The sequence below is a fragment of the Xylocopa sonorina genome, chromosome 9 (assembly GCF_050948175.1).
Source record: "Xylocopa sonorina isolate GNS202 chromosome 9, iyXylSono1_principal, whole genome shotgun sequence".
Lineage (NCBI taxonomy): Eukaryota > Metazoa > Arthropoda > Insecta > Hymenoptera > Apidae > Xylocopa > Xylocopa sonorina.
In genome coordinates, this window is record NC_135201.1 from 10,709,176 (window position 1) to 10,731,619 (window position 22,444).

Sequence of the window (22,444 nt, forward strand, 5' to 3'; positions counted from 1 at the left end):
TTAATTAATATTCTATCATCTTTTGTATGGCAATATTTATCATTTCGTAAATTGCTATTCAAATAAAGCACCAACTATTTATAACTAGATATACTACCTTTTATAAGTGACATGCGTGATCAGTGCCATCTACTGACAATATCTGAAATTATTACATACAAGTTTCTAACAGTGGGATTTTTCAAACTTCGATTTCATTTCTTGCAACCTAACAATCCAGTACTCGATAAAATATTTTATCTTAAGTATGTTTGATGCATATTAAAGTTTTAGTAAAATTTAATTTCACATTGCACGTTTCTATTGAATCCTTGCGACTCTATTCGATGAACCATAGGTAACGTAATTCCAAAATGGAGATGGTCGATATCTTTGGTGCAGTTAGTAAACCTCCAGTGGATTGTTTTTATTTTCATCTTCGTCGCTGCTTTTAGTATCATTGTTTTTATCTAAAGCAATCGTAATTAAATGTTGGATAGCATGACGATCATTTGACGGACATTTCGAATAAGTCGAATAAATTCGTGTGTGGAGGAGACTCGGAACATGATCGAGTAATTAAATGCTCTTGTTACGCAGGGTGCTGATTAATCTGACGTTTCTTGCCGTGCTCCTAGTACTGCTTTACTGCTACCAGACGTCAAATGGTGTACGCTGGACGTTACACGCCGAGCATGAAAATGTTTCGACCACCGAGTCGAACGATCCTAACGAGGAGGATACGACCACCGCGGCGTTGCTCCTACAAAACGAGAAGATTTACTACAACGTCTGGTGCATATTCACCAAAGTTGCCAGTAACTCTCCGATGAGACGCAAATTTGAGATCTTCGCGGAGTCTTTACTGAGATTGTCCTCTGTTGATATCGCGTTCCACGTAATAACAGACAACGACAGTAAAGACGTCGCTGAGAAAGTTTTGATGAACATCCTTTCTTCCACGGGGAAATTCATGAAGGTGCGTGTTGCTCCATATTACTTTGCGAGGCACAGTAGTTTCACTGTGAAGCTTCTCCACTTAAGAGAACTTATTAAATGCTTTCTCCTCTCGTTTCAGATACAATATTATAATGTACATGAATTAGCGTTGCAACTGGAAGACATTGTATCTATAATGTCTCCGCACTTTAGTAGTAAACCGGGTACTTACTACTCGGATGCTTTATTCTTCTTATCTCTGGGTTTGCATCGGATAGCTCCTATTGAACAAAGCGTGGCAGCGATGTTCGATGCCGACACCAAGTTCCGTAAAGATATTAAGGAGCTTTTCGAGGAATTCAAAAACTTTGGAAGTCAAGCCCTATTCGGTTTGGCTCCAGAGCTTACTCCTGTTTACAGACACGTTCTGTACTTGTACCGTAACAAGCACCCTAACACATTGTTCGGCGAGCCTGCTAATTCAAGAGGTTATCCTGGCTACAATAGTGGAATGGTGCTCTTTAATCTCGACAGATTACGAAACTCTTCTGTTTATAATGAAATTGTGAAGAAGGAAAGCGTCGATACGATGACTGAGAAATATCATTTTAAGGTAACGAATATAATTTCATTCGAATCCTTACTTTTGTTTCTGTACCATATTCGAGTGAAAAATTAGATCGTTTCCCATTTATTTTACAGGGTCACTTGGGAGACCAGGATTTTTATACACTTTTAGGGATGGAGAGACCTGAATTGATTCACACCATCGATTGTGGATGGAACAGACAGTTGTGTACATGGTGGAGGGACCGTGGATATACAGACGTGTTTGAAAATTATTCTAGGTGTGATTCAGAAACAAAATTATGGCATGGGAATTGCAATACTCCCATACCTGAAGATTGACATTACCAATTGTGGTAATATTTCTTTTACGAGCCATGACAAGATCTATAGAATTGAAAGCACAGACTGTAACCATTGTCGGTGCAATTTGCAAAGGTTTGAAGACTGTACCTGTTGCTGTTCGAACTTGTTATTATAGTTCCGGAATCTGTGATTCTTCGGTGGCAATATGTATCTTCCGTCGCAGTGGCAATATGTTTACAAAAACTACTAGTTGTAAGTTCGATTACTTTACGGTGCCTTTAAACTACTATTTTTTATATATTAGTTTGCATGTTACATGTTTTTGAATTAAATATATGTGTATTATATTATAAGGAAATATCGTAACATTGAAAAATATTCCTTCAAAATTAATTTTATACCATTTGCTACGTGCACGTATTGTGAAAGTACTATATCTCATGAAAAATTGTTAAATCACAATACGATTAATACATTTTTACGATATTGTTGTATGAACATATTTTTTCTAATGATTAAAATGTTTATATAAGTATATACTTGTACTTTTCATATCAATGATTCTCGTTAACAGTTATCCTAATTTCGGTGGTTATCTCAAGTTGCCTTCTAGGCAAATTTGTTAAATAAAAATCCGTGACTTTTTCTTCAATTTTAATGGAACTATAAATAACAACATATATAAATAGAAGTGTCGCCGTAATATATTTTTTACGCAAGAAAAATAATATTAAATACAGTATTAACACATTATATGCTATTTACAGTATAGAATACGCACTTTCACGGTGATTACCACTTGCCATCAAAATATTTCCTCTTAACGATCGTAATTCATAAAACAAACATACACCTTTCAGATTTGTTAATTAACCATAATAGGCGTTAAATTAATTCCTCAAAAAACATCGTCCTGTTGCAATATCTACGGAAACGATCTGAACGAAACAATTTTTCTTTCCTTTTTTTTTCTTTTATATTAACAGCAAATGACGTAAACGCAAATAAAAATGGAAATCGGTTTTGGAACAATTATTCGTTGCCTTGAACGAACACACACCAGAAATTCCTTCAGACTCGATCACCACGCATCCTACCTACGCATCATATATGATAATCATGATTTTCAACCTTATATTGACTGACCAGATTTTTTTCTCCTCCTTTCAGAAAACAAAAAAGAGACTATCCTTCGTAATTATACACACATCCTAACTGCATCTAAATTCGTTGTACAGTACGTAAAATAAATGACGTCACCTTTGGTCCCAGTGATAGAAACTTAATATTAATCGTAAAGAATAGGACGTGTTAGTCAACATTGACCCAGCTATTCAGAGCCAATCTATCCTTCGAACCTCGTTTCGTTTACAATCGGGCTCCTTTCAGAGCGACAAACGATAGCGGACTGCTTTCAGGGCAATGTTGATGCTCAACGATAATGACACAGTCGGTGCCAACATCGCTCTAAAAGTAGCCATAGATCAAGTCTGAACAGCCGAACGAACTAATTAAAAGAAGAAAAACTTAACAAGAATTGCGTGGACTGCGTCGTGTAATGAGCAACAACGTTTCGAAAACGAACCTGAACCGGTCCGTTGACTATTTGGACACGAAAAATACAACACTCCCCTGAATCTCTTTACATCCCTAAACAATATGTATTTACATCATCGATCGACCTTATTCTTTTACCGACAAACCCCTCCTCCTTTCAGCTGTCCCGACTTTTTACACACGATATTTACACGTGAGCGACTAAATGCGGCTATTTCTGCGGACTACTAGCCAGCCGAATAGTTGGTGGAATGATTTCGAAGAGATTAATGTAGATAATCAACGGAAAACTCTTCTCTCCCGCTAGTCATTAACCATATTTTTGTAAGGCTGTGCGATTTGAAGCACCAGAACATCTTCTTGGGAACAGTACATCCTCGATTGTCAGCTCTCCTCAACATCGCACGGACGAATATCATGTTTGACAAATACACCCTGAGATAGAAACAGGGCGAGGATTTACAGAAATAACGGAGATCCCATGATGTTCGACAAATTCCACGAGGTGCTCAACATCTTTCCGCAGCCTGCAACCATAAATTTTCATTAAACAAATGTAAAACCATTGACAGAGGTTCCAAAAGTCCTTTCAAGTAAAATGTACATTCATTTCTAACAAAGAGTCCTGGTTCCTCGTCTCTGACACCCTCCGCCTATCGTTGTTACTTTCTATATCGCGAAAAATGATTTTACAGAGAACTACTTCCCTAATGATAGTACAGGGGATTGTAATCTATCCCACGATTACATTAAAATGCTTACGCTCTTCAAGTTTCCGCGACCGCCAAAGTTTCGAATCGATTCCAGCAGAATGTCCCGTGGTTCTGCTTGAACTGGCATGGATTTCGGCCTAGCGCTTTTCAATGTCACGCCTGTGATCACAGGCATCGTCGGAGGCCTTGGTGGTTGAGTGCCATTGAACGACTCCTTCGCTGGTTCCTTAGTATCGTCCACTTTAGTTTTCGAATCCTCTTTTGTCGCATGATTTTTATCTCCACCGATTTGCGTGCTCGTAATTTTAAACCCTTTTACAACCGGCATCGGCTGACTTCCTTTCACATTTATGCCATTTCTGAACGTAAAGTTATTTTGATTCTGCGCTTGAATGCCCACTATCGAAGTGAACCTTTTGGGTTTCGCGTTATCCTGGTAGCCATTCGTTAGGCCCTGGTCAGCATTAACGTGTCCATTCTGTTTTGTGGAGTCGTTTTCCATTTGAGAATTCGAACGGTGAACCGTGCTCGTTCGCTTTGGTTTTGGTCGAAGACAAACCTCCTGGCCAAACGCTTTCGCCAGCTCTTTGAAGTTCACCGGAGTGGTGTCTATAACGTTCTCATCTTCCTTATTCTCGTGGAGGCCCTTCTTCAGCTCCACTCCCGTTACCACTGGCTTATCGTTATTCGTTTTTGGCTCTAAAGTGTTGATTTTATTTAGTACAGGTTTCTTGAAGCCCGAGGCTGTCGTGTGGGTAATTAATTTCTTGGCCAATTCATTAGGCTCCTTTTTATCCGAAAGCGTAGCCTCGAATTTACTTTTTTGCAATTTCGTGGAACTTTCAATATCATTCGAAGCATCCATCTCATCTTGAGAGCCGTTTATATTAATGATAGTTTTGCTGTTTATCGATTTGTTCCCGAATTTATAGTCAGTGTCCATTTTTATTTGAACATTGATGGTCGGTCGTTCGGACCAGCTACCTAAATTGACCATGGGTGGTCCTGAGTATGTGTAACGTTTCGAACTAAGTTCTGGGGGCAATTTTTTGGGCTCTGATTCTACTTTTTTATTGTTTGGTGCTGTCACGGGCTCACGAGCCGAAACCACATTCGATTCGGTCGAATGTTCGTTAGACGTAGTCTCGGACCTGAAATAGAAACTTTTTATTCGAACTGAAAGGAACGCGAATTACAAAAAGTACCAGAACTTACCTCGTTTTCTCGGGTAATACTGTATCATTCGATTCTTTGGGCACATTTTCCTCCGCCTGTTGAGCATTTTTCAACTGCGGCAAAATGCTCTTCAGCACCTAGAAAAGAAAATCGTTCACAAACCACTTCGAGTTACGCGAAAAGAAACGATAACTTCGTAAACTGACAAGGAGGATTGTAAATGGAAATCAATTACCTGTATAGATTGCAGTTGCTTTTCTTTGGTAGGATTTTCTTGCCGCTTCAGAATATTGTCTCGCCACTGCGAGAACTTTTCGTTATTTTTAGGCAAGTTTGCAGTCGAGTTGTTAATGCTCGTTGCCTTTTTCACCTCTGCATCCTCCGACTCCAAATTTTTCCCGTTTTTAACAGTCTCCTCTTCACGCGTACTGCTTTGGATGATTGGTTTCTCGCAAATGGATACGTAACTCTTCGATCGTTGAATATTGCTCGTCTCATTCCCGGACTGCCACCTGTGCAACGATTCCGTTTGTATCTTTGGTTCCAGCTTCTTGTTACTCTCATTATTCTCCGCTACGTTTATTTTCTTCTTCCCCTGCAGTGTGCTCGTATCGAGCTCCTTAACATTTCTAGCCTCGTTCTCGTCCAGGTTGTTCCTATTTCTAGACAACGTCGCGAACGACCTGACAAACCTCTCATCGGAATTCTTCCCCCTAGACTGTTCTTCTGCATCCTCGAATATGTTCAAACTCTTCTGTCTGCTATACGTTGTGATCGTAAAATTCGACAGAGTATTGTCAACAGGCGCAATCCTGGGTGTTGAAGCATTATTCGGTTGCCTCCTAGAATCCACGTCCTTCGCAATCTGAGGTAAACTGCTTATTTTATTCTCCAGTTCGCTGATAACTTCTTTTTTCAAACCCAACTCTGAATCTCGTCGTTTCTTGAAGGGCTTCTCCTGCAGAATTGGACCCCTAATCTCACTTTCCGTTATCCGTTCGTCATTTTTCTGCTTTCCAACTTTGTCCAAAGTGTCCTTCGAGTCTTTGTTATCCGATGGTTCAGCTTCGCGAGTTTCTGAGTCCCTGAAGGACTCTGGCGAAGGAGTAATCGCTTCAAAGTTGTCGAATACCGGGGATTCGCTGTCCCGGAAGGCACTGGGTGGAGCGGGAAGTTGATACTCCCATTCAGCGACGGACAGGTCCTCATCAGCGGCTGATACATAATCTGATGTGTCTTGCTGAGAGTTTACGGTCAAATTTGGCGTGCTGGTATTCTCAACGAAAGTATCAAGACACTCTGGGTTCTGTTTCACCTTTCCGCTGGTTTCTTTGAGAACGTTCGTCGGTTCTGATTTACTTTCATTTGGTAGGACTGGTGCCTCAGCGGGTGACGACATGGGTAGAGAGTTGGATAGAGTGTCGGATACCTTTTGTAGCAAGACATCTGTTTCTGAAAGATTTGTATCTGAAATATAATACTCTGGTAAGATGTACGAAGAGTTTGTTGAAACAATGTAACTTAAACTTAGAACTTTTTAAGGGAAGACACTTATTGATATCTGAAAGAATTAAGAGTGCACAGATGAATCAGGAAACTCACAAAGATTAAACTACCTTTAGTTAGTTATCCCTTTTCCAACTTCCATTACACCATTTGCAAGATTTTAACATCTACTTAAACCCAGAAAATGACCCTAGAACTCATTCAATAGTTCAAGACTCAGAAATTCTACTTTAGGAGTTGAAATCATTAATGTATCAGAGACTATATTTGTGCTTATCGATTGTGAGTGCTTCGAATCACCATCAATGTTTCTATTTCTCAAAATCTTCAATGGAAAAGCTTCATTCTTTGTAATTACTGTGATTCTAGCACAAACAATCGTTTGGAGATTGGTGCAAATCGAAACAGCACGCTCGCAAACATATGCATTATTAGTGATATACAACATGCACCTGACGAACCCACTGCAAGAGGAGACATCTCTTCACCCACACCCTTGAAACCAATCTCACGTTCCCCCTCCGGTTGTTGTACAACATCTCCGTCGAATTTCACCGACTCATCTGACGCTAGACCAACATTAGACGCCACGTTTAAATTTAAAGCAAATGTAATGTCCTCGACGTGGGAAGTCAAATGTCTCTTCTGTTTCTCCAGCGGGTTAATCTCAAAATCGTTCGATTTCGACGCTGTTCGAGGTATTTTCGCCTTCTTCGGGTCTTTCACACCTTCCTTGTCTATACTCTGAGTAATCGCATCGTTCACGTTCAGCGTATCCAAGTGGTCACACTTTGGCATAGTAGAGATCACCGCGCAGAGCCTCTTCTCTTGACCAGGAGTACCTTTAGATGACACAGAATTGCGTTCACTTCTTGAAGACGTAGAATTCAGATCCGTGGAATTGTCTACGTTCTCTTTACCACTATCCGGATCCAATTCTTTCTTAATATTAACTTCTTCATCCTGGTCGTTTGGCAAAATGTTTTCTGAGTCAATATTGCCTTTTTCCTTCAAGAATGCTGAATCGTAATCGAAGCTTGCTTCACTCTGATTAGGTGTTAGGTACACCTCGTCATCGCTGGAGCTGGAAGCAACTTCCATCTTTTCCTCTGACTCCGTCGAGCTTTTACTGCTGAATCCGATGCTATTCGCGTTACTTTTACCATCGATGACACTCGAACTCGCATCATTTCCGGAACTTGCGATGCTGGAGCGTGCAGGGACATTCGGCAAGCGGTCTACGTTGCTGGTGACTGAATAGAGGGTTCTAATCGACGGGGAGAGTGGTGTTAGCTTGCGTTGCGGCGCCTTGGGTCGCACTTTTCTAGGCTTGGGACGTGGAACGGGTTCTCCAACTGTGCTCAACGGGAAAAGAAAAAGAAGATACCATCACCAGTGGATCTAGTTAGTGGGTGGGTATGTGGGGGACACCACCGAAAAGAAAATTTTCGTGCAACAGGGAAGAGAATGTAAAGTTACAATTCTTTAGGTGCATGCAGGAGGTCATTGCTGTTTCTAATTGTGTCGAAGGCATGTGTATTCAGTACTGAGTGTATTTTATTATTAAAACTGAGTCTATCTAGTTGTATGATAATGAAGATGGAGTACATTGAATCGAAACTTCAAATTGATATCCATTGAAGTCAATCTTTTGCACTCCATTTTGCAAACGTTCACTACAGGCCATAAAAGATTGATATCACGAGTTTCAAAGGAGAGGATAGAACGTAACAAAAATTAATACTCAAATAATACAGATGTCTAAGGTTTCTGTACAAGGACTTGCTGGTTTCTAAGCAGATATAATGAGAAGAATGAACTTAAACAAATTCTCCAACTCTGCTCTCTAATATAGAGTTCAGCTGAACTAAAAACCTGTTCCAACTCTCGGTGGACTCCTCTCGGCTCACCAGGCCTGGTGGCGGAGGTTCCAAAATGCTAAGCTTCTTCTCAGACTCTAATTTACACTCACTGTGCTGAATAATAGGTAGAGACGGCAGTTTATCAACGTCATTAGGTACAGGATCTATGATCGTTACTGGAATATCTAACGGTTTTGTAGAAATTGCAAATATCTGCAAGTTACTCAATGGAGGTGGAGAAAGATTCGACCTACGGCTATCAAATGCATCTTCATTGAGAGTCGAAGAAATCAAACCATCGTAACATTTTGTCGTATCAACGTTCCCTAACTTTGGTTGTCTACCCTCCATTGAATCGAGAACATTGTTTCTGCCGCAGAAACTTTGGGAATTTGATAATTTTGGTTTCTCGAAATTACTCACGATTTTGGTCTCTCTCAGTTTATAACCGACTTGAAAACTTGAGCTATGCTTTAACGCTTTGGCTTGACACCTTTCTCCGCAGACATAACTATTCACGTGCAGTTTCCTAGGACTGAATCTACTTTCCAAGACTCCGCATTTCGACATATTTTCGATATCTGCCTCTATGTCGTCCAGATGAACCAACGTCTGCATTTTAATTAGTCTATTCTGCGATACTGGTGAATTCTGGTCGGGAATATCCGGACTATCAGGAAGACTGGACATCGTGGTCCATTCCCTAGCTCTAGGTCTACCTCCATTAGGACAGGCAAAACTTTGAGACTTATTTATCTTCGATCCTGACTTGGAACAATTATTTTCATCTTCTATGGATTTAACTTTCGATCTAACTGACCTGGTTTTAAACGAATAATTGCTAAAATAATCGGAAATTTCGCTGTTCGCACGTTCATCCTCGATTTTTGACTGTAGTTTAATTTTCTCTGGGTCGAAAAGACTTCTGTGCTTTCTACCTGAATCTGTTCCTTCCCCTATATCCTCGAGACTGTTTTTGTGTAGATAACTGTAGGAGGAATGATGGTCTTCTACGCTACCACAACTACGCACTAGCTTACCTCTCTTTCGTGGTACTCTAGCGTCTACAGGAACGTCTTCTACAGGTGCAGGGTGGCCAGAATCTGTGCTGGGTAACTTAACGTTAATAGATCCTGATCTGTGACGTAGTTCAAGATCTGATTTGCCGTTATTAGAGTCCGCTTCCGGTTTTATCAGGTCTGGTTTTGTGAAATCGATGGTCGAGGATAGCTTTGTGCCAACAGTGGTCACACCAATGTCTGAACTGGCTTTTGGACGTTCTTCTATGTCTGAATTCGCTTTAGATGGAGCACCAATATCGGAGGGAGGTTTGGAGGGGTCCATATCCGATGTTAAGGACTCTTCAGAGTCGACTATGCGCTCTAACGCTTGGGTGGAAATCGCGGATGAAAGAGGCCTAGTTACTGGCGGAGGAGGTGCAGCCCTTTTCTTTCGTAATCCTGCAATTTGAAAAAATTATGTAATTCATCAGGTAATAGTTTAGGTTAATTAATACATCACAAGTAGCATAGGACGGATACTACACCTGTGGAACTCAATGAAGTACTGCTGATTCCATGGCTAAGCGTACCAGGAACAGAAGCCAGATTGCTTAAACTTTTACTGGAATGTGAAGTGTGAGCCAATTTCCTGGGCATTTCCAATGGTGCTTTGTTCCTTCTAGGCAACGTTTCCGGAAGTCTTCCAGCAGACTCTGGGTTATCGCTTAGCACGGAAGCCTCATGGTATCCAGAACTGTCACTGCTGTTTCGACTGTGACTGATCACCACTTTGTCCTTGCTGCAGTCTCCGAAGGTTTCGTCTGTACTCTACACGAATTAATTCAATTTTTATCAAACATCCTTTAGATTATAGTACAAACAATGCAACGAAAGATTGTACTAACGTTACTAACTTCTGCTTGGGCCTGAATAGGCGGTTTTGGCGCCGGTCTTCGTTTCCTTTGAGGTCTTGCCGGTGGTTGCAGAGGGCTCGTGCTTCTTCCGGTCTCGTCGCTCCTCGCGGGCGACGCGCTACGTCCGCCAAGGCTGTCCGTGCTCAAAGAACCCTCCTTCGATTTCTTGAAGACAAACCCAAAGACGCCCTGTTTCGCCTGCTGTCTACGTCGCTCCTCCTGCCTCTGCAAAGCCATTATATCCTGCGTGCTGAGGGCTGACCCTAGCGTTCTACCTTGCTTCGCGTACAATGTCACTTCCTGAAGGCAATAGTCTTGCAGAGACAGCGACAGATCCAGAGTCTCCAAGCTTGCTGCAAAAGCAATGGCGATTTTTTCAACTTCTCATTCACACTTTCCCGGAAGTACTTCGATCGATAACCATTTTCTGTACGACACTGAATATCTCTCGACAGAAAGGTATTACGATAAATCTACGTCTACTTTCTCTAACACACCGATAAAAAGAATACCACCTTTACACTGGAAGCATAACGAAGCCGCACAATGAAGGATATGCGAGCAGAGTATCTCACTTTGTTTCTCTTTCTTTTCCTTTTCTTTTCTCGTCGACTGTGCGATCTTTCAAGGATGAGCGAAACCTTTTAAAGGGAATTCGTTAGGACGAACTGCGGATTCCAGGCGAGGCGCGGCACGAGAGCGCAAAAAGAGATACTTACAGGTCCAGGGGACCGGTAACAAGTGCAAGGGAGGCCAGGTTTCCGCGAGGTGGAGCGAGATCAGGGAGCAACGCGAGGCATGCACGCTTAACGACTAGGAGTAACAAGTGGAAGAGCCGGCCGGCAACCTTGCGATAGCGATCTTAACGCAACTGGCTCGTTGTAACTAGCTAACTGAAATATCTCGTGCACAGGCGCGTAAGTACGCGAGATATATAATCGGGGAGTCCCCGTCGGTCCCCATGGCAGAGGGAATAGGCAATGGCCGGATGGCGGGGCCATTTACTGGCGAATCTGGTTAGGTTCGAGCTTGGTAGGCTATTCTGAACTCTATAGGGTGATCCATTTGAAACACGGTGTAGAGTGAACACGGTTACCGATTACAATCGCTTGCAATTAAAAGTTCAACTACATAGGAAGTCCCTCTGCTGAAGGTTTTACATATTCTGAATAGATTTCAGATACTGATGCTCATTCTTTCTACGACGAAGGAAGTGTTCTAATTTCTCACGAGGAAATTAACAAAATCCGCTCAGTGCTTAGGAAGCCAAAGAAGAAGTTCAGGGCGAATATAATTGGGACTTCGAAGACCGCAGCGATGCGTAGTTCTCGTGTTGTTCTTGGCTGCTGATGGAAGCAACGACACGTCTTCCAAGAGAAAGTCATTCGTGGCTTCCTGAAGTGTTAATAGCAGTTGAAGAGCCACTGTTCATGAATTGAAGGAAAGCGTAAAAGCGCACGCGAGCCACGGTTATGCGAGGAAAAATCCGTATGTTCTCTCATTCCAAAGAGGGGAGAAATTAGGAGGCTCATCCTAGAATTTCCACTCGCGTCGCACTTTGAAGTCTGGTAGGAAGACTTTCAATCCATCTGGAGAAGGAATGCAGAATGTGAGGAAAATTGGATTGGATACGTCGTTTTGTATACATGTATTTATGTATACGCGATATGGATGGCTTCCGAAGCCGTACTGGCTTCAGCAAACCAGCCAAAGCACGTTGACTTCTCTGCCAGTAAATCTGACGTGTATTTATTCGAATCGAAGCAAACATTAATCGCACTAATAATCGCACTACAGTCTTTACATCAATCAGACAAAGTTTCATTCACTTTCGAAGCGATTAAAGGTGATTTGAGTAGAGAAATGCTGGTTTTAAGTCTGATTTTAAAGCTGTAGCCAGCGCCATTACTTAAAAGAGAAACGCGCCAAAGGATCTGAAGCAGAAAACAATGATGAAGAAGGATCGATTTAACCAACGTGTTCTGCAACAGGCTTCTTATCCGAGGAAGAAGTGCATTGACAAAAATATGAACGATTGACCGGTGGAACCTGTTGGAGTGATCTTTAAAAAGAGAACCTGGCCAGCGCTACCGGTTTAAATATCATACGCAAACGAATCCAGTTCCGTTTCAGAGCAATGAATATCCGCCAATCGCAGAGGACAATCTTATCGAGTGGCTCCCTGTTGCGTGGCGAAATTCAAATAATAAATCTGCACTCTTTCGCTCGTAATCTTATGTAAACGTCTTAATTGCCTGATACAATCCGCCACCAGTTGATATACCTGTCTTTAAAAATTCTCGAGTCAACGTTTTCCACCCCGTTGCTCTAAATTCTGGGCCAGTTTTTCAACTAGCTACAATTTTGACAATCTTTCCGCACATGTGTATTTTTTATTTTCGTTTACCGTACTTTTAACGAGTAATTTAACCGGATAAACTCTTTTTGTAATCGTACGCGTATTCAAATTACTTACCCGGATGACGTAGCTCGTACTTGTTCTTGTCCAAATCTTTTTCACGGCACACTTCCTCCAAGATCTCGCCCAGATTCATTTTAGGACTGACTCTGGACACGTACAACTGGTTTCTCGGCAAATGTACCTGGAACAATTGCACAATCACTGATTCTCGCTGATTGTTCGATGAAACGTCATAGATACAGCCAGATATGAAAAGTCGAACAACAAATGTGGATCCTCCGAACCACTTTAGATAAATATTTACAATACTATCTCATTTCTTACTTTCTTACGACTGATATCGTATTTGCTTCTCTTTACCTGTAGCCTGAAAGTAGTTTCAAAAGGCTGGTTGGCCTGTTTCGCCTTTCTGGGTACCAAGGTGCCTTGCTTAGGCAATAATTTTACCTGCAACACCAAAGAAAGATGTATCTTTAACACGTTGCCAACTTCATTTCCTTACCAAGACCACGTAACACACATTTGAATCTTTAATGCGTATGAAAAATTAGTATATACTGCAGACAGTACCTGAAGCGCATCCAACGCACCAATTGGTGTATTGGGCTGATGAGGTAGAACCATTCCACGTTCTCCAATCGCTTGCAGAGTGTAGCTCGAAGCTGGCAGTTTGTGAGCCGTGGCGATCTGCACGAGGAGGTCCATCATCGGCGTGCTATGGACAGAGAGGAGTTCAGGAAATCGCTTAAGCCTTCATTTACCAAGGGAACTTATAAGTCCCGTCAGTTCTCTCATGGTAACCGTACTAATTTAAACGTTTCAAGACCCATCGAGACTTTGAAGTCTATCAAACCTCAGCTAATACGAATTTACACTTCAAGGGGCCTCTACAATAATTCTATACACAGGAAAATATTGATTCACGGTTGTGACAGTGTGTCTACACTGCGAGGAACGGGAAAACGCTTCCCACAGAGCGATTGTACCAACGAACGAGGACTTTCTTTCAATCGAAACGTTTTCTCGCCGCCAGTAAACGGATCATTAGTCAGCGAACAATTCTTTAGCGAGTTCTAATATCGTTTCTACGGCGATTACCGTTCTCACGAAGCGACACGAATTTCTGGAAAGCGCAAGGGCCGGCTTCCGAGGAAAGAGCTGCGCCACACGCCAAGGCGAACGTGGGGGAAAAAAGCCGATTCAAAGGAGACAGTCGGTTGAATTTCTCCTAGCGGAATCGTTTTTCAGCCTCTCTAGAAAGCACCGCGATAAAGATCCTCTCCGCGGATCCGACTGCGCCGTGGAGCAAGTCACATTTGCTCGGACAAATCGACCAGGAAAAGTGTCATTTTATGACCAACCACTTCAGCTGTTCTTTTTTCCTCAAGAATTATTATCAATTAAAAAGAAAGCGTTAGCATTCAGCTTCCTGCCGATAGGCATTAGCCTCGTGAAAACCTTCTCTCGATAGCTTGAGTACTTCCACCTGTGCTCAAGAGGCAATCAGTATAACCAACATCAACTTAATTCGCGCAAGAAACTAATCGCCAAGCTGTTATAATGTTCAATTCCTCGTTATCAACGAAACTGACCAAGTTGAGCCGTGTAAAACGGATGTCTCTGGGCTGTCGTTAATCCGATTCCGGCAGCCAGAAACAGGCCGCTGGAAACGAGGAATAAAACACGGTGTTCGAGTAGGCGAGGAACGTCTCTCGTAATTATGCATCAGCGCCGAGGACGATGGTATCGAACGTCACGGTGCGATAACACGATGATTACGGCTGTTGCGAGGCCTGGGGCATCCAGGAATTCAGGAATTAATCTGCTAATCGAACCGTTAGATTAGGCTCGGGTCCGATTCGACAGAGTCCTGCTACGATTAAATCTAGCGTAACGAAAAATGTGGACAATGATCGCTCTGCAGGCTTCGTTCGCGTCGGTGATTCGAGTTCGATGGTATCGTTGCGTCGCGCACGCTGCTATACCTTCTCTGTACCGTGACCCTTTGCGTTTGAAGATGATGCTCGCGTGGTAATTGGACCAGAAGCTCCATGCTGCCTGCCAGCATGTCCGCCGGCGTGTCCTCGGTCACGGTTAGAACCATTCTGGATGGCCTCTCCTCTCTGGACCTGGAAAATAAACGGGGAACGAAATTAATTGGGTTGCACCGTATATTTTCAGTAAATTGCGATGAAAAAAATATCTGTATTTGTTTCTGGAATTGAATATTCCTTTAAAAGCTAGAATCCATTAGACACTTTCTGTTCAATAACCGTCTACACCAGAGTGTCACCAGGTTCACGCTTTCCATGCTGATTTGCATAAACATTCCTGCGGATAATATTCTTTAGACGAATCGCGGAACGATTTCCCAATGTTTCCAGCGTGTACGAAACGAAAGCGTGCATTAAAACAAACGTGACACAAATTCCCCCGCGGTTTCTGCAAACTTCCGCACAAGCCACGGCTTTCATGTCCCCGTGTCACGTAGCTGTTCAATGCCAACCGTTATCATTGCGGCCGTTTCAGAACGCGGCCGGATTAATCTCTATTCGCTGGAATTTCATAGCCGAAAACGGCTCGAACTGGTTCGGAATTGGCGGACAATGGCGATCAAACCAGCAGGTGGACGTGCCTTGAAAACGTATCACCGTGGTAACTGTATCTCTCGAGGTGGCCATGAACGATAAGCGTTGCAAATCAGACGGAAATTAGCGATTTCAGTACCGTCCAAAGGTCTGCCCACTGATCGAGCAATATTTCTGGCCTTCAACTTTGATCAATTACTTCTAAATCACCGAAACACGAGTTTTTGGCAATATCTCGTTCTAAGAATACAAAACAAACAACAGACTTAATAATTGTGCTTCGTATGCGTAGTTAAGAGCTTCCTCTTATTTACTGGAAAATTTTTTCTGCAAACGTATTAAAAACGAGCACTTTTCATGGCTCTGACGTACGGTGCAGATAAACCAGCAAGTGAAAAATATCTAGTCGACAATGCTAATGGCAGTCATTAAAATATACGCGCGTATTGCAAAAAAAAAAAAAAAGTTAACTTGTCAACGCTAATGGACGTTCCAGTAACGCAAGTATTCTGGAACGTGTATGTAAGTTGATACAGTGGAACGGTCACACTTGGAAGACGAAACTCGTGATAAAAATGAGGCAGGATCGTTTCCTATAACGCAATCCACTCTGGTCGGTCTCTGGTGTCAAATAAGGTGGCCAGATCGATTACCATTTTATCTGCTCGCTACCGTGGAGCCAACGAAAATAGATTGCAGATGCATATTCAACATGATGCTTTTCACCTGCCCCGCAGTATATCTAACGCAGCATGTAATAGAAGATAGAAAACATGGAATCCTGAATGAATCTTATCTTGAAATTTACAGGCAAAAGTAAGGGTTTCGTCAGGAGTTTCATAAGTGACTCTCGCATACTGTTACGACATTTGTCGATTGAATGAACGTGACTGTCGGTTGCTGAAAGGAAAACGACTACCTGGAGTCGTTTAAAATTCCTTCACGATGCGAGGTTCTCGAATACGACCACGAATGGAACGCCAAAATCTTCTCTTTAAACTTCTTCGACAACTTTCAACTGTGTTTCGAGTTAATTCTAATAAAGAATGTAAGTCGTCGTACCTCTAAAGTGAAATTTTGACAAGCTGATTGAACGAAATAAAATAGGTTCCCCTCTTTAGGCGTAGTTTAATTCTCATCGGATAATTAGGGAAAGCAAATTGAGATCCACGCGCTCATTTTGGTATCAATCACTCCAGTCACGGATAGCCGATGATTATATCGAAGGAACGGTACCGTTACATAATTCGTAACTCAACGAGAGACCCTTTACGTAATCGGCTACAGCCTACAAATGGCAAACGCAGCCACCGACCACTTGCTGTTTTTAATTGTAGACATGTAACACGACCAAGCGCCTATGTACAAATTAATAAACTCGAGCAACGTTGAAACGTTGATTCATCGCTGTTTACGCTGTATGCGAACTTACAAGTGCATTCCTCTCAATGAATATTCAGAACAAATATATATAGGCGGACTACTGGCGCCAAGAAGGCTGTAAACAGCGAAATGTATTCGACATGAATGCTTGGTTCTTCAAAATTTTCTTGTAGGCATTTTTCAGATCCAAGCTCCCAAGCAAGAAACTATCCTTAATTAGCAATTCTTCGCATATTTGGAATTCCAAGTCGATACTACCAATTAGCAATTATTTCTCTGCACGGGGTCCCCAGGAACAGAATCCTGTCGTGCTTGAAAACCCTGGAAACTAATACTGTCGCTTAGCGTTTACTTATAAATTTCTGATCCAGTCTAAAAAAATATTTGAAGATACGTAAGACAGAGAGAAAAAACCTTCCTGTGCTCCTTTCATCATACCCGAAGAAGAACTGTACGGGAGAAGGCATAGATAATAGACTGTGCTACGCGCAAATTAATAAATCTTCTTCTGTCGAAGATCATCTCCACGTGCAGGTGCACGTGACTTCTAGACGCGTCCATAGAGCAGTTCGTGATAGTGGCTTGCTCAATCAGTTCTCGTAGCCAGCACGTTTTCCACCACGAGGTCCGCTAGAAGGAAGCACAGTGTAATGAAACGCGAATGCGTGCCCTGGAGACGCTGATTTAATTCAGTTCTTACGACACAGAACGTAGACAGCCGAACTGTGTACCAACCTAAGTGTCTCGCTTAATCTAATTACTTAATGAGCAAATTAAACATTCCCCGTGTGTTATTCTTGCTTTTCTTTACGACCTACGTTTCTTCATATTCCTGTCTCTCTGGGACTGCATTCTTCAGCCCCGTTACAAGAACCGCGAAGGCAATTGGCTAATCGACGTCTCGACGATCGCAGATTACATGCACCTCGTTGTTTTACGAGACACGCCGTCCTTAAGATGTTTCTCGCGATTCGGTTCGTTGGCTCCGTGCCTCGAACGCAGGAAATATCGATCTCTCCTCTTTTTTTCTGCCTTTCCACGGCCGTGGCTTTGGCCAGGGATCCCACGGAAGAGCCCCGTGATTTATTCCACGTTGAAGAGGGCTTCAGTATCGCTTGTTTTGCCGCGTTACATCAAGAAATCGCTCCAAAGAACTGGCAACGCTCGAAGAAACGTATCCTGCCGGCGACTGACAAACTTTCTTCTTTTTATCGTCAGAGAAAATGCCACGGTAGATCACCGGAAACTGTTATTCCTTTTTGTTTCTGTACGATAATATTATAGATGAGACAAGGAATTCGTCTAACGATGAGTATCTATGCTGTACCGACAGACGATTGAAAAGTTACTGGGATCACCTTTTCCTCTTCTCAGTACAACGATTTGGAACATTTCACGTGCTCCCATTTTTCTCAGAAAAATCTTGCCCACTGTAAAGACAACGAGGCGGCCACTCTCCCAATCTCGACAAGAAACAATCCACCCCATTGGCAAAGTAGTCACGCACAGCCGCCAGGCAATGCAACACGCGTTCGACAAGCCGGTCGACCTCGCCAGGCCAACGTACACGTAATGAAAATCCTTAATGAGGACTCTAATCCTGCTGTTTGCATACAATGCGTGTACGCATCTTCATTAATTCGCGTTCTCGCCCCCCTTCTAGCCCGCAGCAGCTTCTCATGGTTACGTAAAACGCAAACGCTATCTAGCCGGGCTCTCTGCACACCTTCCATGATCAGTTGCACCGGAATGACATAATTCCCCCGCGGTGTACCATTACCGTTGTGTCGTTTCTTGGGTAGCGCACAGGGAACGAGAGTTGAAACGGGCACGAAGTGGCCATGAGGAAGTAATTCGTGCAATTTTGTTATTAACACGTTGAATTAGCATTGTTACGCAATCCTGGGATTTATTGCTGGAAAAGTAGGAAGCAGCGTGATTCGAGCTTTTTGTACCAAAGACGCATGTCAAAGGTATATCCTTTACACGATACGTAATCGGACATAAGTGGAAGTTTCAAAAACAGGTACCTACCGACAGGATAATTAAGGCTAATCAAATGATTGTTCCACGTTGTCTAACAGTGACTGGAACGTTCTTTCTGGCTTTTCATAGCTGAAACTTCGACAAACTTTTCCTCAGACGAAAGGAGTCGGTGGATGGTGATATTTATATGAAAAACATTCGTCCAATTGGCTAGGTCGTTCCATTCATAATTCGCTGTGACCGCTGCTGTGGTAAGCAGACTGGAAAGTGGTCAATAATTCCCCGGCTAAGCCGATCGGACAGGTGGAGAACTAACGGGATGCGTCGTTGGAATTTAGGAAGGCCGTGGCCTCCAGCTATGGAACTCTGCTTCCATTCTTTCTCTCTCATTCTTCTCCCTTCCCTGCTCCTTACGTAATTTCAGTGGATATGCAGTGGAGTTCCACCCTCCGACCATAAACATGCAGAATCCTTTTGTAGCCTCACTGACCAGCAGGCTGAAGAAAAATTTCGCATATTCTGAAATCGTGAACTCGATTTTAGCGTCTCAACAATTCCCAATTAGTCGGCTAAACGCCTGAGCACGTTCTTGGGCGCGAGTTCTTTTCGGACGTGGAGTCAAAGATCGACGTGAAGGTATATCAAATCGTTTCGATGCACCTGTACGTGGAAGGCGTGCAGAGTAGGCGAACCAGGCTCCATTGTTTCCTTTGTGCCGCGAAACTCTATGTGAGAATCCACGCACAATAAGAGGATAACGAGGTGGTTCGTGTGTGTATGCGTGTGAGGTCAGGGAAAAAATAGCGTGGAGTCGTTCTAATTTCTTTCAGCGAGATATTCGCGTTAAAAAATGGAATGCAGGCAGCCGGGAAACCGGGGGAGCTTGAGGAATTCCTCTTCGAACTAAAAAAAAATTGTTGTAACGCTAATGTTAAGATTACATTTAGTTGCCAATACAACTTGTGCTCCCTGGACTTTCTAATTTCCGACGGACACGCTTTACCTCCCTAGAGAGGAAATCCCAATTAAATGGAAGGGCCACAGTGAGCGGTAGTTCTCGTTAGAATTTTAAGAAGATGTTTCGACCATTTCGACGAGTATAATTCTATGTCTGATTAGTATACACCTTGTGTCTGGAAAAGAGTAAGCGATTTAACAGTACATTAAATCTAAATGAGAACGTTGTATCAGAATATATATGTGTAATTAAGGAGTAGTACTTATGTTGAATTCCGGAGGGTTTTATCTTTCTTTGAATATAGTTTGTAACCCAATTGGTCAATTTTTGTTAGCCTATATAGTAAATATTGTCGAACACGAGCCATAAGCGATCCAGGTGACAAGGATGTGATAGGAGGCACCGATTTCTCGTGAATACGTCGCGGCAATACCCTGTATTTTCACTTGCGACAGCAAACAAAACCGAATATGGGCTAATGGCCGAACAGGGGCCACCGCGAAGTAGGCCCCGCGACTTAGAGGCAGCAGCGTCAAGTGTCATGTGACCACGATCCATTTGGAAACAAGTTTCGCGATTCCATTTGGAGGTCCTGCCCCGTACGCAATTGGAATACCGGTTGTACGAAAGGAAATGCTCTAAATACCCAGCCGGGAAAAGGCAGAGCACAACACAACTATCAACGTGCGCTGAATATTTAAGCAAATTCTGCAATTATTCACGCATGAATAAATCTACCTTAATTCGAGATGCGCCTCATCTAGATCCACTTTAACGAGGAGTTACAAGGCTGTCATTCCTGTCCTGGGATTTGTTAAGCACCTTTTAAATTATTCGCAATTGTACACATTTTACTAAATATTGTACTTTCTTTCGTAGAGATACCGTGGATGTTAGTGCTAAAAATATTTGTGAAAGTCAACACTGTTTTCTAACGCAATCCCAAACGTTTTCTCCTTTTCAATTCTAGCGTTAACCATCATTGCCTTGAAAAAAAAAATATACGAAATTAGTTCGTTTAAGTGATCGATGAAAAAAAAAAAGAAGAAACAACGTTTCAGTGCATGGATTTCGATAGTACACGGTAAAATCCTTTCACTGAACGACTTAATAATTTCCTCGAGGAGCTAGAGCCGAGAAATCGAGATCGTATTGTCCGGAGCAGGGTATAGATCGGTGCATCAGTGGCAAAACTATCCATTCGAGGAGAAAACACCATTTTCGCGGTGAACAGTCTTCTCAGAAGCCGCTTTTCTAATACCCGTTCCCTTTTTTTTCTCTCTCTCTCCCTTGCGCACGCTGTTACTTTCCCGCAAATTGCCCGACAAACTACTAGGCTCGAGCAAAATCAAACATTCGACCATGATTCATAAAATTCCATACTCGATTTCCTTTTTCGGCTTGCGGTCTGCTAAAGTAATTCGTGCGACGCACCGACTGCCGATTTCTCCCACCTAACAACCTAAAACGTAATAAACGATTCCATTAACATACGATAAGATATGCAGAAAGACAAATATAAGGTAGATTCAGACTCTAAGCTACCGCCAGTAGAGTTTGTCGTGAACATTGACCTCAATTTCCGATAATAAAAATCAATTAAATCGTTCTGACTTAATTTTATTAAGATTCCTTGATTAAATAACAGTGGAAAAGACGGATTTCTCGTACTAATTAGGTACAAGCCTTACGAGGACAGTTGTATTCCTTTCCAACTCACTTTTCTTCTCTTCGTTTCATGCTATCGACTTAAGAAAGCTGATTCCGACTGTTAATACATACACCTGTTCGTTCCCTTTTTTACTCGAATATTTGTTCTCTTCTGTAAACACACATTACATTTAATTCGTGGGGCATAATTCGCCCGTTCATTGAACGGCGAGTTCCACGGAATTGTCCTGACAGCCGAGAATTTTAATTGCTCAATTACTTTCATGGCGGATGGGAATTTTACAGCCGGTAAAGCAACGCTAATAAAGCGGGAAAGCGAACGTTTCGAGCGTTTAAAATATCTGCGGGCCCACCGCTACTCTGGGCTTACAATAACGTCCTGCGGTAAATGATTTAATTAACACCGATATTAATTTTGGCTAATTACAAACCAGCTGGGAATACAGACGGGTAGAAGAATCCCGATTTCAATGATCGAACAAATTTCGTATTCCCGTCAAGACGGCGGAGTCTCTCTCTTTCACAAAACTTTTTTCCTCCTGTTGTATGGAAATGGTGGCGCCTTCGAATGTGAAACGAGGGCCCCACAAAGAGGGACGGACAGGCAGCGAGACAGACGGACGAGGACACGAACCTGACCTCACCAAGAACGAGACGATTCAACTTTCAGGTGCTCGTAAAACAGTAGAGGCAACCTCGAGGTGAAGCTTCCCCGGTCGCCAAACTTTCTCTGCTCTTCCCCGCTCCGTATACTCGAGGGATTCATCTGTCAGCTACCAGCAATTTTCTAAAAAAATTTACAACTTTTATCTCAATCTTCGAAACTATATTTCAAGTCTACGAAACTACTTTAGTCTCCCTTTATTTACATTTTCCAGTAACTGGTTTGGGATATGGAACGTATCTGAATTCCCTG

The 22,444-nt window shown here is 42.5% G+C and overlaps 2 protein-coding genes and 1 long non-coding RNA gene across 4 annotated transcripts in view; 1 reads left to right on the plus strand and 2 right to left on the minus strand.

Annotated features, from left to right (window-relative positions):
* Positions 1-463: 463 nt before the first annotated feature.
* Positions 464-2,308, plus strand: Xxylt (Xyloside xylosyltransferase). Its single transcript, XM_076901068.1, has 3 exons — positions 464-958; positions 1,058-1,531; positions 1,621-2,308. The coding sequence occupies exons 1-3, from the start codon at positions 563-565 to the stop codon at positions 1,825-1,827; spliced, it is 1,077 nt and encodes a 358-aa protein (XP_076757183.1). The 5' UTR covers positions 464-562; the 3' UTR covers positions 1,828-2,308.
* A 165-nt stretch (positions 2,309-2,473) lies between these two features.
* Positions 2,474-22,444, minus strand: part of LOC143427144 (uncharacterized) — a 54,282-nt gene continuing 34,311 nt past the window's right edge. Inside the window, exons 2-13 of one of the 2 annotated variants that reach the window (XM_076901064.1) lie at positions 14,928-15,071; positions 13,513-13,657; positions 13,303-13,389; positions 12,997-13,123; positions 10,512-10,873; positions 10,152-10,434; positions 9,646-10,065; positions 7,196-8,098; positions 5,473-6,704; positions 5,277-5,374; positions 4,111-5,212; positions 2,474-3,875 (exon numbers count right to left, since the gene is read on the minus strand). In XM_076901064.1, the coding sequence (XP_076757179.1) occupies positions 3,858-3,875; positions 4,111-5,212; positions 5,277-5,374; positions 5,473-6,704; positions 7,196-8,098; positions 9,646-10,065; positions 10,152-10,434; positions 10,512-10,873; positions 12,997-13,123; positions 13,303-13,389; positions 13,513-13,657; positions 14,928-15,071 (4,921 nt within the window). In that variant the 3' untranslated portion in view covers positions 2,474-3,857. Of the gene's footprint in view, positions 3,876-4,110; positions 5,213-5,276; positions 5,375-5,472; positions 6,705-7,195; positions 8,099-9,645; positions 10,066-10,151; positions 10,435-10,511; positions 10,874-12,992; positions 13,124-13,302; positions 13,390-13,512; positions 13,658-14,927; positions 15,072-22,444 lie in introns of both variants that reach the window. The other variant, XM_076901065.1, reaches the window with a different exon arrangement.
* On the minus strand, positions 17,159-18,239 carry LOC143427005 (uncharacterized). The gene is made up of 3 exons (XR_013102235.1): positions 17,649-18,239; positions 17,352-17,543; positions 17,159-17,234 (listed from the first exon to the last, which is right to left on the minus strand). It is a non-coding gene; the product is annotated as an uncharacterized LOC143427005 (long non-coding RNA).